The 14,382-nt window shown below is 45.8% G+C and overlaps 1 protein-coding gene across 3 annotated transcripts in view; it reads left to right on the top strand.

Moving 5' to 3' along the window:
• Positions 1-14,382, top strand: part of UBN1 (ubinuclein 1) — a 61,084-nt gene that overhangs the window by 20,750 nt on the left and 25,952 nt on the right. For all 3 annotated transcript variants that reach the window (XM_030211908.1, XM_030211906.1, XM_030211907.1), the window contains exons 9-11: positions 278-407; positions 7,617-7,735; positions 8,207-8,335. In XM_030211908.1, coding sequence (XP_030067768.1) covers positions 278-407; positions 7,617-7,735; positions 8,207-8,335 — 378 coding nt within the window. The remainder of the gene's footprint in view (positions 1-277; positions 408-7,616; positions 7,736-8,206; positions 8,336-14,382) is intronic.

Below are 14,382 nucleotides of genomic sequence, written 5' to 3'. Positions count from 1 at the left end.
TCCATCTGCAGAAAATTAGCAGGTAAGACTTAATTTCTCCTGGTAATTACTCAAGAATGAGATAAGAAGTAAAAGCAGAGACAGTATTATTAATTGTGTTAAATGGAACAATGCACAGCATTAAAAAAAACAAAAGAAACCAATCAAAACGCTAAGAAGAAAACATGATATCTTTTAAGTATCCTCAGCTGATGCAGGAGGGTTTTGGGTATGGTGGACAGGCAAGAAGCCAGCCTTGAATTTTCATCATTGATTTGTTTCTTGTTCTTCTCTATAGTATTGAGCTTCAAGCTCGGGAGCTGAGCAGCCCACTGCGCTCTGGGGTATATGCATACCTGGCCTCCTTTCTGCCTTGCAGCAAGGATACACTAGTGAAACGTGCCCGTAGGCTTCATCTACATGAGCAGGTAGGCCAGTAAGGGCTGTTTGCTTTATGTATTCTCTCTATAGCTTGAATTTTGCATTGGTAGCATACATTTCTTTGAAGGGGTGAACAAACATGTGGATAAAGGTGAGCCGGTCAATTATTGTGTATCTAGATTTTCAAAAGGTGTTTGACAAAATGCCTCATGAAAGACTCCAGGTGAAATTGGAGAGTCATGGGATAGGAGGTAGTGTCCTATTGTGGATTAAAAACTGGTTAAAAGATAGAAAACAGAGAGTAGGGTTAAATGGTCAGTATTCTCAATGGAGAAGGGTAGATAGTGGAGTTCCCAAAGGGTCTGTGCTGGGACCGCTGCTTAACATATTTATAAATGATCTAGAGATGGGAGTAACTAGTGAGGTAATTAAATTTGCTGATGACACAAAAGTTATTCAGCGTTGTTAAATCACAAGAAGATTGTGAAAAATTACAAGAGGACCTTATGAGACTGGGTATCTAAATAACAGATGACATTTAATGTGAACAAGTGCAAAGTGATGCACGTGGGAAAGAGGAGCCTGAATTATAGTTGCATAATGCAAGGTTCCACATTAGGAGTCACCGACCAGGAAAGGGATGTAGGCATTGTCATGATAACGTTGAAACCCTCTGGGCAGCGGCTAAGAAAGCAAATAAAATGTTAGGTATTAGGAAAGGAATGGAAAACAAAAAATGAGGACATTATAATGCCTTTGTATCACTCCATGGTGCAATGCACCTCAACTATTGTATGCAATTCTGGTCACCGAATCTCAAAAAAAATATAGTGGAATTAGAAAAGGTACAGAGAAGGGCAATGAAAATGATAAAAAGGGATGGGACAACTTCCCTATGAGGAAAGGCTAAAGCAGCTAGAGCTCTTCAGCTTGGAGAAAAGACGGCTAAGGGGAGATATGATAGAGGTCTATAAAATAATGATGGAGTGCAACGGGTAAGACTAGGGGGCATGCAATGAAGCTACAAAGTAGTAAATTTTAAAACGAATCGGAGAAAATATTTCTTCCTTCAACATGTAATTAAACTGTGGAATTCGTTGTCAGAGAATGTAGTAAAAGAAGTTAGCTTAGGGTTTAAAAAAGGTTTGGATAACTTCCTAAAAAGTCTGTAAGCCATTATAAAAATGGACTTGGGGAAAACCCACTGCTTATTTCTAGGATAAGCAGCATAAAATGCTGGATTGGTCACTGTTGGAAACAGGATGCTGGGCTTGATGGACCTGTCCCAGTATGTCAATACTTATGTTCTAATGACGTTAATTGCATATATTTCAGTCAGAAACGGTTATAAATTCAAGGAGAAGGAAGAGCAAGTTATTGGATAAGCTACTATTTAACACTGTCACTGATTGCTAAAGCCAGAGCGTAAAATCACACTGACGTGGGACACTGACACATGGTTACAACCAGATCACATAAGTACACACTGTAAGTACAATGTATGTACCCCAAATGCATCAGCTAATATCTGGTAGCGAGGGAAATCACAGATACACCTATATATTTTTAAAAAGATATTCACAGATATGCATAAATGCTCACTTGCAACTGCACACCCGCACACCCGCAATTGCATACTTGCTGTCATGCATCTGCACAAACACTCTCATGCACCTGCACACTGTGGTATCAGCAAAAATAAAATGTAACCTTGGAAGAAAAAGCTAGAGCGAAAATTCAGTCTGAGCACAGGAAGTGAGAAAAGAAATATGCATAGTAAGGTAGAGGACATCTTAGGAAACCTGCTAAGAGTGTGGAAGTTTATGGTCTGCTCAGTATGGAGTAATTAAGAACACAACAGTGAAATCAGACTGTAATTGTTAAGCAGTAGACAATTCAAACTCATGGGAAACCTCAGTGTGATTGAGTTGCGGGTATACATATAAAGTATTGCATACCATGTAAAATGAGTTTATCTTGTTGTGCAGACTGGATGGACCTTACAGGTCTTTATCTGCCATCATTTACTATGTTGTTATGGTTGCAAAAGGAGATTAGGGCAGGAGAAACAGACACTGTAAGTCCACAATTGCGATGAGCTCTACTAAGGTTAAAGCGCTTCTATCTATTAATATAGACTCAATATCTGGAGAAGTAGACTTGGGGGGGGTGGGGGGAGGTTTATGCAGGTTTCACACAGTGTGTTGGTCGGGAAGCTTTGAAAATATGTGCAGGCTAGTTTGTCGGGTGTTTCAAGCAGCACAGGTGTAGAATTCTACGAACTTCATTCTACCTCAACATCACTGTGTATTTGTTTATACCGGAATTGGCAAACACTTTTACGGTACTATGTAAGCCACATTGAGCCTGCAAGTAAGTGGGGAAAATGTGGGATACAAATGCAACAAATAAAATAAATAGAATGCCATTTTTGCCAGCATAGTCTGTGCACAGGATAGTTAAGGGCGGTACGTTAAAACGCCATGGTGAAACATGACCTCCAAGAGAGACTCAGTAAGAGAGAAAACCCACTTGCCATAATATCCTTAGGTAAGATGCCTTTGATGTAAGCTGCCGTTCTTCTAAAAGCAGTCATGCAGCTCCGGTTGAGTCATCGTTCGCTCAAATGGCCTCTCAATGTCGTAAATAAGGAGCCATGGGGAAAATTTTCACACTCCATGAAGCCATCCACATCGTCCAAAAAAAAAAAAAAAAAAAGGATAACATGGATTTTCACTTCTAGGTAACTAGGCCAGCATGTGGAAAGCGCTCCGTCAATGTCATAGACGGCAAACCATGGCCTACCCAATTCTGGAGCCGCAGTGTGAGGCTCAACATCAATCCAAATCTGGGTAGAAAAAGAGAGAACTCTTACAGTAGTGAGCCTAGGAAGGAGTTCCAAATAATGTTCAGGAGCAAAACCGTGCACTTGAGCATGATGACTGCAAGAATGCAGTATAAAAAGGCTGGAGGTGGGTAGAGAAGTTGGATTATGCAGCCATCTTGCTCAGCACACAAATTCACCTTTCTGAAAATCTAAATACACTATCCCCATCATTCTGTAATATGGCATGTAAATTTATGCACCGATTGTGCACGTAAATTTATAGAATACTATCACGTGGGTATCTGCTACCTGAACAGTCAGTGCATATATGTAAGAAAGTTTTCGTAGGGGAGAAGCTTGGGCAGGATCTGGGCAGGACCAACATTTATACATGTAATTTAGAGAATACTGTAAGTTACACGCTAAATTGCTGCATTTAGGCATGCCCACTTATACCTGCTATTGACATGGCATAAGATGCATGCTTAAAAGTAGGCATGTTGATGCCAATTTACTATTGGCAGATTCCATTACAAAATTAGCATTCAGTGGCCAGCATCTGGGTGCCTAAATTGTGGCACTCAGTTATAGAATTACCTCTTATGTCTACTGGCTCATCTTTATCCACGTTTATTCATATCTTCAAAAAAAATGTAACAGATTGGTGAGAAATTTCCATTGGCTAAATCCGTGTTGACTCTGACCAATTAAACTATGCCTGTTTGTGTTGAGTTATTTTTTTCTTTACAATGCTTTCTACTAGTGTTGTTGACTTTGAGTGGAAGAATAGCCTAATAGTAAGTACAGTGGGCTGAGAACCTGGGGAGCTGGGTTTGATTCCCACTGCAACTCCTTGTTACTCTGGGCAAGTCACCTAACCCTCCATTGCCCCAGATACAAAGCTTGAATTGTGAGCCCAGTAGGGACAGAGAAAGTACCTGTATGTAATGATTGTACGACAGAAAGGTGGTACAGTGAAACCTCGATTTTCGTTGACTTCGGTTATCATCGGTTTCGGTTTTCGTTGATTTTTTTCAGTGAAAAATTTCTCTGATTTCATTGGTTGCCTCGGTTTTCACTGCTAATTTTGCGAAAACAGTGGGCGACCCATGCGTTCTCCTGCTCATTGTGGCGTTGTTTCTCGTGTGAGCATCACCCCGCGTGTCTAACGCAATGCATGCAAGATAAAATCACATTTTCCCTGTTAAGTTGTTTCCCTTGCTAATAAGTTAATCCTTTCCCTTTAGCTCCATCATGGGACTATATTTATTCTCTATAAAATGTGTTTTTGGTATATATTTTGAAAGTGTCTAGAACGAATTAATTGGATTTACATTGATTCTTATGGAAATAATTGCCTCGGTTTTTGTCTGTTTCGGTTTTCATTGATTGTTTTCGGACAGATTATCAACCAAAACCGAGGTATCACTGTATATCAAATATAAATGTTAAGAGCAATTTGAAACTATCACTGACCACTGTGACCTTCGAAGACCCCCAGCCTACCATAACAAGGTCCTGGTGGTCTAGGGTGAGACAGGCTCAAAATGGTAGCTGAAAGTCTCAATGTACTTCATTAGGGTCTTGAAAGGGGGAGTATTTCTCAAATATAATATTTCAATACCATCAAGAAATGATTTTAAAAACCTCAGACCTTTTAATGTCCTATTATACATCATAAAACTACGCTACACTGGCATCTTCTTATCACCCATTCATCTTTTCCTGTTTCTGTTTCTCACTCCCACTCCTCTACGTCTACTTTTCCCCTTGAGATTGTCATTGGACTGTTTCTCTGTTTTCTGATATTGTCATTTTTGCACATGCTGGCCTGACTCGAAGGTGGTTCTGCTTTTGAAAAACTATTCAAAAAATGTATTTGGCCCAATAACAAGGGTATCCTAATCTGTTTTGTTTTATTAATCTTTAAAGTGGATTAACATAGCAACCAAACTACTTCATGGTTGCTTGTCACTGGAGATAGTACTAGCAGTTTATTGACATGGGGTTGCTGAAAGTGCATACTGATCTTAGAAAGACCACAAAAGGGTGAATGCTTTAGTGGTGAGGGTAAGACGGAGCCAGTCAGTGGCTGAAGGAAGTGCAACACTCGTAACTGCCAGAAATGGGCAGTTCCAGGGCAGGGGCGACAGGAGTGGTTGCACAGGATCTTGCCCCTCCAGGGGCCCCGCGGCGTTTCCTGTCGCTCCCTGCCATATTGTTGCTCAGATGCTTTCCTTCCAGCTGCCCTGCGTTAAAAAAGTCGTAGCGGCGGCAGCGAAAAAACAGGCTCACCTCTAGCCTTTAAGCCTTCCCTTCTCTCTCAGCGTGCACTGATGCAATTTCCTGTTTCCGGTTTCCGCGAAGGCGGCACAGTGCACACTGAGAAAGAAGGGAAGGCTTAAAGGCTAGAGGCAAGCCTGCTTTTTCGCTGCCGCTGCCACCACTACAACTTTTTAAACGCAGGGTGGCTGGAAGGAAAGCAGCTGAGGAAAACTGAGGGCACAGATGGGGCTGGGGTTGGGACCTGAAACTCGGCTGAAAAGGGGATAAGTTAAGTTGGGGGCTGGGGCGGGTGAGTCACTGGACATGGAGGGGAGGGCAGAGGAGAATCGCTGGATATGGATGGGATGGGAGGGCAGGGGACAGAGGAGAATCGCTGGATGTGGATGAGAGTGGAAGACGGGGCAAAAAAGAATCACTGGACATAGATGGGGGGAGGGCAGAGGAGAATTGCTGGACATGGATGGGTAGGGAGGGCAGGGGAGAGAGGAGAGTTGCTATGAATGGATGGAGGGGAGGGCAGGAGAAATGCTGGACATGGATGGAAGTGAGGGAAGACAGGAAGGAGATGCCCATGGATGGAGGGGAGAGGAGAAATTCTGGACACGGATGGAGGAGAGGGGAGAGTCGAAATGCTGGATATGGATGGAGGGGGGAGAGAAGAGAGAGGACATGAGATGAAGTGAGATGAACATGGATGGAGGGGAGGTGAGAGAGGAGAAATGCTGGACATGGCTGGAGGAGAGGGAAGAGAGAGGAAGGGGAAGCATACTGATGGAGATGAGGGAAAGGGAAAAGAGGAGAAAAACTGCACATGGCTGGAGAAAATAGGCAAAAGTTGGATCCACTCTATACCTTCTCCAGTCAAGTCTGCGGAGGACCCAGCTTTTACCTATGGATGTAGGGCAAAAAATGAAGAAGAAAGGAGGAAAGTAAAGAAATAAATGGAAAGGAAGCCCTGGAAGTGGAGTTAAGGGAGCAGATAGAGAGTAGCAGAATCCGAGACTGGGACCAACATGATCAGAAAAACAAAGTCACAAGACAAAAGTAGAAAAAATCATTTTATTTTCATTTTAGTGTTTGGAATATGTCCAATTTGAGAATTTACATCTGCTGTCTTACTTTTGCAATATATAGTAATGTTCTGTTTTTCTGGTATTCTGCTGTATACAGAATCTGTATGCTAATTTGATTTGTGTCATTTGGGGGTATACTGGAGCTGTAACAGCTTAGAGAAATTATTTATAATGAAAAAAAAGTTATTTTTCTTCTGTACTGGTGTAATATTTTCAATGATTACTATTTATATGCGCCATGACTGGTAAACAGGTGTGGCTAAATGTGCCAACATTGTCCAGTTCAGCACACTATTAGCAGCCAAGTTCATACAAAGTTAATTATGTTCAGTGGAAAATAAATCTGTTGGCTCAGGCTGCTTGCTATCTGAATATTTAATCACTGTTTCATTATTGCTACCAAGTATTACATATTAAGGGGATTTGTTTTAATTCATTTATCTAGTCCTTACGTGCACATGGTTTTGCTTTTTAAACCCAAAGGTTTCCTAGTATAGCATTTTTCATGTTTGAATTAGTTTTTGTATACAAGTTTTGCTTGATTTGTGTTTATTTTTTCCTTTAGATTGTAAGCTCCTTTGAGCAGGGACTGTCCTTCTTTGTTAAATTGTACAGCGCTGCGTAACCCGGGTAGCGCTTTAGAAATGTTAAGTAGTAGTATTTGAAATAAAAGAATGTTTAAAACATATCTTGTCAACAAGGGGCGGGGCTGGGGGCCCCAGCAAACTGGTCTGCACAGGGTCCCACAGTTGCTAAGACCGACCCTGGGCAGTTCTGTTTGAGGAGCTTCCTGTTTGTTTCTTATATTGTGGCCTAAGTTCTGAGCCCTGCTTTTCACAACAATCTTTCAGTGAGCCTCAGGAAGCCATGCAGATCTGAAGCAGAGCAGAATGCTTATGGTGTGTCTTGAGTATGTGCTGAGCAACAGAATGAAGTTTGGTTGCAGACTGTATTTGCAAGAGCAAATAAGCTTGGATTGGAACACAGAATCTGTATATAGGCATCTGTCCGATAGAGAATACAGCACTGAGAGTGTTTGATCTTACTCTCTATTTTATCACTGTGTTTAGGGTGATTGTCTAAAAGAGCCCCTGCAGAAATTAAAGGATGCAATTTGCAGAGCAATGCCAGGGCAGATGAATAAATACCAGGAGGAGTGCCAAGCTCACACACAGGCTAAGTTTGTCAAGTAAGTGCTGGTGTTTTACTGTCCATATATTTGGTTTGTTCCCCTTTTATTCCATATTTCTACCCTCCATGTGATCTGTTCTGCAGAACAATGTGTCACATCTGCCCCCCCCCCCCCCCCCCCCCCCCCAGTATTATTCATGTTCCTTCTTTCATCTTTGTGGTAGATTTGTATTATAATCCTTCCTCCCTCTGTCTCTTCATATTCCAGTGCTTACTTTACTCTACCATCTGCCTCTTTTATACTGTTAATCTCCAGTATTGGCTCCTTCTCCCTTACCTCATTTTGCTATTTTCTGTCGTCTTCTCCCTTGTTTCTTTCCTATGGTCTTAGTTTTCTTCCCATTCCCTCTCCTTCTTGGATATTTATTTGTATCCTTTTCCTGAATTTCCCATGCCCATCTTGCTTTTTATCTTACCTCCCTCTATCAAAGTTGTAACATGCTTTAATTAAAATGTACTATTTTTTCAGGTTGTTGGAAGAGGGGAAAGATAAGGAGCTTCGAGACAGAGTGTGCTCTGAGGAACAGGATGATGAGGAGAAAGGGGGAAAGAGGATTATGGGACCACGAAAGATATTCCATTGGAATGAGGAAATCAGGTAGGAGCAAACTGAATGCCCATCTTTACTAAAGACTGATTGTTAGAATTGAAAGAGATAATTCTTCGAGGACAAGCAGGCTAATAATTCTCACCAATGGGTCGTCGTCCGCAACGGCCCAGGAGACTGGAAAAACTTTAGAACAAATGTGAAGTCTCTGGAACGCTCCGTCGCGAGGGCCCAGCGCACCGCACATGCGCGATCAGCTTCCCGTGATGCGAGCGTGAGACCCTCAGTTCTTTTTGACCCATGATCTAGAGTGTTCGTCTTTTTTGACTGCGCTTTTTTCGGCTCAGGAGATCGATTTTAGCGTTTACCACTTCCCCTTTTTTCTTCTTTCACTTAAACTTTAGTATTCTTCAAATGTTAAAAAAAAAGTAGTTTTCCTTTATTTTCTTAGTTTTTTTTCACCTTTTAAAGTTTCCTTCTTTTTTCGTCGCGGCTGCTCGGCTGGGTCATTTTTTCCTTTTTGTGCCTTTTTATTTGGCCCGATCGAGTCTTTTAATTTTGCAGCCGCTGTTTTTCCGTCCTTGTCATCAAGGACTCCCAGTGGCTTCAAACGTTGTACTCGCTGCAACCGGACCATCTTGGGTACCGACCCCCACGCGTAGTGTCTCCAGTGCCTTGGGCCCGACCATCTGCCAGCTGCCTGTAAGCTGTGTCTTTTGATGAAGAAACGGACCCAAGTGGCTCGGGAGGCTCAACATGAGAAACGTTTTGCTGATCGGTCTGGTCCTTCAACGTCGGCATTGACATCGGTACCGAGGTCGGCGGCATCGACGTCAAGGGAAGCAGCGAAATTGAGAGTCCAGGAAATGGCTGCCGAACGACCGCATTGTGCTGGGAGCAGGGAGGCATCGAGTGGATCTCCACCTATCTCGAGGCCTACTGCTATGCAGGCCCCCCAGGACCGACCTTCGTCGGACCCGTCCCCGAGGATGTGTGAGGATTCCACGTCCTGTTTGGTACCGAGGAGTCTCGATGACGGGCGTCGAGTGAAGGCTAAGAAGCACCGTCATCGTTCTCCTTCCATGCACGGTACCGAGAGCTCCAGGGAGCCGAGGGAGTCGGCACCCTAGAAGCGTCGGCAGCAGGAGGACCGCTCACCCTCCATACATGAAGTGCCGATGCGTCGGTCATCTGGCAGCCTGGTACCGGCTCTCGAGCCCCCTCAGATTCTTCCACCGACTCCTGCACTGGTCCCCCAGCCTTTTCCGATGGAAGCTCTCGACGAACGTATCAGAGCCCTTCTTCCAGAGCTTCTCGAGGGATTGCTGCGCCAATCTGCTTCGGTGTCGGGGGTGCTTGCGCCTTCTGTAACGACTGCGAGGCAGCATCTGGGCCATCACCTGTGGTGAGGTCCCCGTCTTTGGTGCCACTTGAGGTACCAGCGTCGGCCGCCACCCGGGTCGATTCCCCCTCGATGTCGGTGGAGGAAGCTTCGCCGGAGTCCAGGCAGGGATCGACTTCTCAGCATCCCTCATGAGGTCTTTGTTCCTCTACGTCGAGACAGGCTCGGGTTCGGGCTGCTCTTAGGGAGCTTTTGTCCGATACCGATGAAGAGTTCTCGTGGGAAGAGGAGGAAGACCCCAGATACTTTTCGGAGGAAGAGTCATATGGGGTCCCCTCTGATCCTACTCCGCCAATTGAAAGAAGGATGTCTCTGCCTGAGAGTCTTTCTTTTTCATCTTTTGTTCGGTAAATGTCTAAGGACATTCCATTCCCTATGGAGGTTGTGGATGAGCCCAGGGCCGAGATGCTCGAGGTCTTGGATTATCCTTCTCCACCTGCTGAGGTTGCAATGGCCCCCTTGCATAACACGCTCAGGTGCTTATGCGAAATTGGTCGTTCCCTCTTTCTAGCCCAGTGGTCCCCAAAAAATCCAAGTACCAGTACAGAGTCCATGGAGAGCCTGTAATGGTGAAGGCCCAACTTCCTCACTATTCCATGGTGGTGGACTCTGCTGTCAGAAGAGCCAAGAGTACTAGAGACTATGCCTCGGCGCCCCCAGGCAGAGAGTCTAGGACCTTGGATTATTTTAGGAGGGAAACATATCAGGCTGCTATGCTCGCCACCAAGATCCAAACTTACCAGCTCTACACGAGCATCCACTTGTGGAACTCGGTGAGGCAACTGTCTAGTTTGGTTGAAGCACTTCCTTTGGAGCTCGCCGAACCTTTTCACCAGGTGGTCAGGCAGCAGAAGGCGTGTCACAAATTCCTGGCCAGGGGTACTTACGACACTTTTGATGTGGCATCCCAAGTAGCTGCTCAAGGTATAGTGATGCGCAGACTCTCATGGCTGCGTGTCTCTGACCTGGATCATAAGACCCAGCATCAGATGGCAGATGTTCCTTGCCGGGGGGGATAATATTTTTGGAGAAAAAGTAGAAGTCATGGTCGATCAGATCAAAAAGCACCATGATGCTACGGATTCTCTCTCCCGCCTGGCGTCTTCTGCTACCACCTCCTCATCCAGGAGGTTTTTTGGAGGAAGGAGGAGTGCTCCCTATTCCTACAACAGGCGTAGGTACACTCCTGCTTCTCGGCAGCCTACCCAGGCTCAGTCCCAGCACGCTCGTTCCCGTCAGCGGCGTGTGCCTAAGGCCCCTAGGGCTCCCCAGCAAAAGCAAGGGACGGGCTTTTGACTGGCTCCAGTGCAGCATAGCCTCACAAGTGTCCGTGCCGGACAGCTTGCCGGTCGGGGGGAGGTTGATATTTTTTCACCAAAGGTGGCCTCTTATAACCTCTGACAGGTGGGTTTTTCAAATTGTCTGGTTAGGATACACTCTCAATCTGGAATCCAGGCCTCCAAATTGCCCACCGGGAGCTCAGTCCTTCAGCTCCCAGCACAAGCAGGTACTTGCAGAGGAACTCTCTGCCCTTCTAAGGGCCAATGCGGTCGAACCCGTTCCAGGGGAAGAAGGGCTGGGATTCTATTTCAGGTACTTGTGCAAAAGAAAACGGGGATGCGTCCCATCCTAGACTTAAGGGCCCTGAACAAATTCCTAGTCCGAGAAAAATTCAGGATGGTTTCCCTGGGCACCCTTCTTCCCATGATTCAGGAGAATGATTGGCTATGCTCTCTGGACTTAAAGGATGCCTATACCCACATCTCAATACTCCCAGCTCACAGGAAGTATCTTCGATTTCAGTTGGGAACTCGGCACTTTCAGTATTGTGTACTGCCCTTTGGTCTTGCGTCTGCGCCCAGGGTTTTCACAAAATGCCTGGCAGTTGTCGCAGCATCGCTACGCAGACTGGGAGTGCATGTGTTCCCTTATCTTGACGATTGGCTGGTGAAGAGCACCTCGGAGGCAGGCACTCTACGGTCCATGCGGATGACTATTCGAGTGCTAGAACTTCTGGGCTTCATGATAAATTATCCCAAGTCCCATCTTGTCCCGGATCAAAAATTGGAGTTCTTTGGAGCTCTGTTCGACACACAGACATCTCGAGCTTATCTTCCCCAGGTAAGGGCAAACAATCTCCTGGCCCTAGTGTCTTTGGCTCGAGCGTCTCAACAGATCACAGCTCGGCAGATGTTGAGACTCTTAGGGCACATGGCTTCTACAGTTCATGTAACTCCCTTGGCACGCCTACATATGAGATCAGCTCAATGGACCCTAGCTTCCCAGTGGTGCCAGGCCACGGGATGTCTAGAGGATGTGATCCGCCTCTCCACCGAATTTTGCAGTTCCCTTCAGTGGTGGACCATTCGATCCAATTTGACCTTGGGACGTCCATTCCAAATTCCTCAGCCACAAAAAGTACTGACGACGGATGCATCCCTCCTGGGATGGGGAGCTCATGTAGATGGGCTTCACACTCAAGGAGCTTGGTCCTTTCAGGAAAAAGGTCTTCAGATCAATCTCCTGGAATTACGAGCGATCTGGAACGCTCTCAAGGCTTTCAGAGATTGGCTGTCCAACCAAATCATTCTAATTCAGACAGACAATCAGGTTGCAATGTATTACATCAACAAGCAGGGGGGCACCAGATCTCGCCCTCTGTGTCAGGAAGCCGTCCGGATGTGGCTTTGGGCTCACCAACACGGCATGTTTCTCCAGGCCACGTATCTGGCAGGCTAAACAACAGTCTGGCTGACAGGTTGAGCAGGATCATGCAACCTCACGAGTGGTCACTAAATATGGACGTTGTCCGCAAGATCTTCCGAGCGTGGGGCACCCTCTCGGTGAATCTTTTTGCCACTCAGTTCAATCACAAAGTCCCTGAATTCTGTTCCAGACTTCAGGCCCACGACAGACTAGCATCAGATGCTGTTCTCCTTCATTGGGGGACAGGCCTTCTGTATGCGTATCCTCCCATACCTCTAGTAGGGAAGACTTTGCTGAAACTCAAGCAAGACCGTGGAACCATGATTCTAATTGCACCCTTTTAGCACCATCAGATCTGGTTCCTTCTTCTTCTGGAGTTGTCCTCCGAAGGACCCTGAAGATTGGAGTGTTCTCTGACCCTCATCACCCAGAACGAGGGGTCACTTCTACATCCCATCCTCCAGTCTCTGGCTCTCACGGCCTGGATGTTGAGAGCTTAGAAGTGGCCTCCTTAGGTCTTTCGGAGGGTGTCTCCTGAGTCTTGCTTCCAGGAAAGATTCCACGAAAAAGTGTTATTCTTTCAAGGGGAGGAGGTTTGCCATCTGGTGTGATAGCAAGGCCCTAGACCCTTTTTCTTGTCCTACACGGACCCTGCTTGAATACCTTCTACACTTATCAGAGTCTGGTCTCAAGACCAACTCCGTAAGAGTTCACCTTAGTGTAATCAGTGCTTACTATCAACGTGTAGAAGGTCAGCCTATCTCTGGACAGCCTTTGGTTGTTCGCTTCATGAGAGATTTGCTTTTGTCAAAGCCTCCTGTCAAACCTCCACCAGTGTTATGGGATCTCAACGTTGTTCTCACCCAGCTGATGAAAGCTCCTTTTGAGCCACTGAATTCCTGCCATCTGAAGTACTTGACCTGGAAGGTCATTTTCTTGGTGGCTGTTACTTCAGCTCGTAGAGTCAGTGAGCTCCAAGCCCTGGTAGTGCATGCACCTTATATCAAGTTTCATCATAACAGAGTAGTCCTCCGCACTCACCCTAAGTTCTTGCCGAAGGTGGTGTTGGAGTTCCATCTGAACCAGTCAATTGTCTTGCCAACATTTTTTCCCCATCCACATACCCACCCTGGTGAGGAAAGTTGCAAACCTTGGACTGTAAGAGAGCGTTGGCCTTTTACGTGGAACAGCCAAAGCCCTATAGACAGCCCAGTTTGTTTCTTTTAATCCCAACAGGAGGGGAATCGCCATTGGAAAACACACAATCTCCAATTGGCTAGCAGATTGCATATCCTTCACTTATGCCCAAGCTGGGCTGACTCTGTAGGGCCATGTCACGGCTCACAATGTTAGAGCCATGGCTGCGTCAGTGGCTCACTTAAACTCAGCCTCCATTGACGAGATTTGCAAGGCTGCAACGTGGTCATCTGTCCACACATTCACATCTCACTACTGCCTTCAGCAGGATACCCGACTTGACAGTCGGTTTGGGCAGTCGGTGCTGCAGAATCTGTTTGGGGTTTAGAATCCAACTCCACCCTCCACCCAAGCTGCACTCTCACTTAGTTGTTTTTCTTTTAGGTCAATCTATGTTATGTCCTCGCCGTTGCAAGGCCCAATTGACCAATGTTCATTGTTTTGAGTGAGCCTGGGGGCTAGGGATACCCCATTGGTGAGAATTATCAGCCTGCTTGTCCTCGGAGAAAGAGATACATACCTGTAGCAGGTATTCTCCGAGGACAGCAGGCTGATTATTCTCACATACCCGCCCTCCTCCCCTTGGAGTTGTTCTTGTTTCTGGTTTGCTATCTATTAAACTGAGGGTCTCACGCTCGCGTCACGGGTGAGAAGCCGTTCGCGCATTAGCGGTGCGCTCGGCCCTCGCGACGGAGCGTTCCAGAGACTTCTCATTCTAAAGTTTTTCCGGTCTCCTGGGCTGTCCATTGGTGAGAATAATCAGCCTGCTGCCCTCGGAGAATACCTGCTACAG

The sequence above is a fragment of the Microcaecilia unicolor genome, chromosome 8 (genome assembly GCF_901765095.1).
Source record: "Microcaecilia unicolor chromosome 8, aMicUni1.1, whole genome shotgun sequence".
Classification (NCBI taxonomy): Eukaryota; Metazoa; Chordata; class Amphibia; order Gymnophiona; family Siphonopidae; genus Microcaecilia; species Microcaecilia unicolor.
The sequence above is the reverse complement of the archived record's forward strand: the minus strand, read 5'-3'. Positions and strand labels throughout refer to the sequence as shown.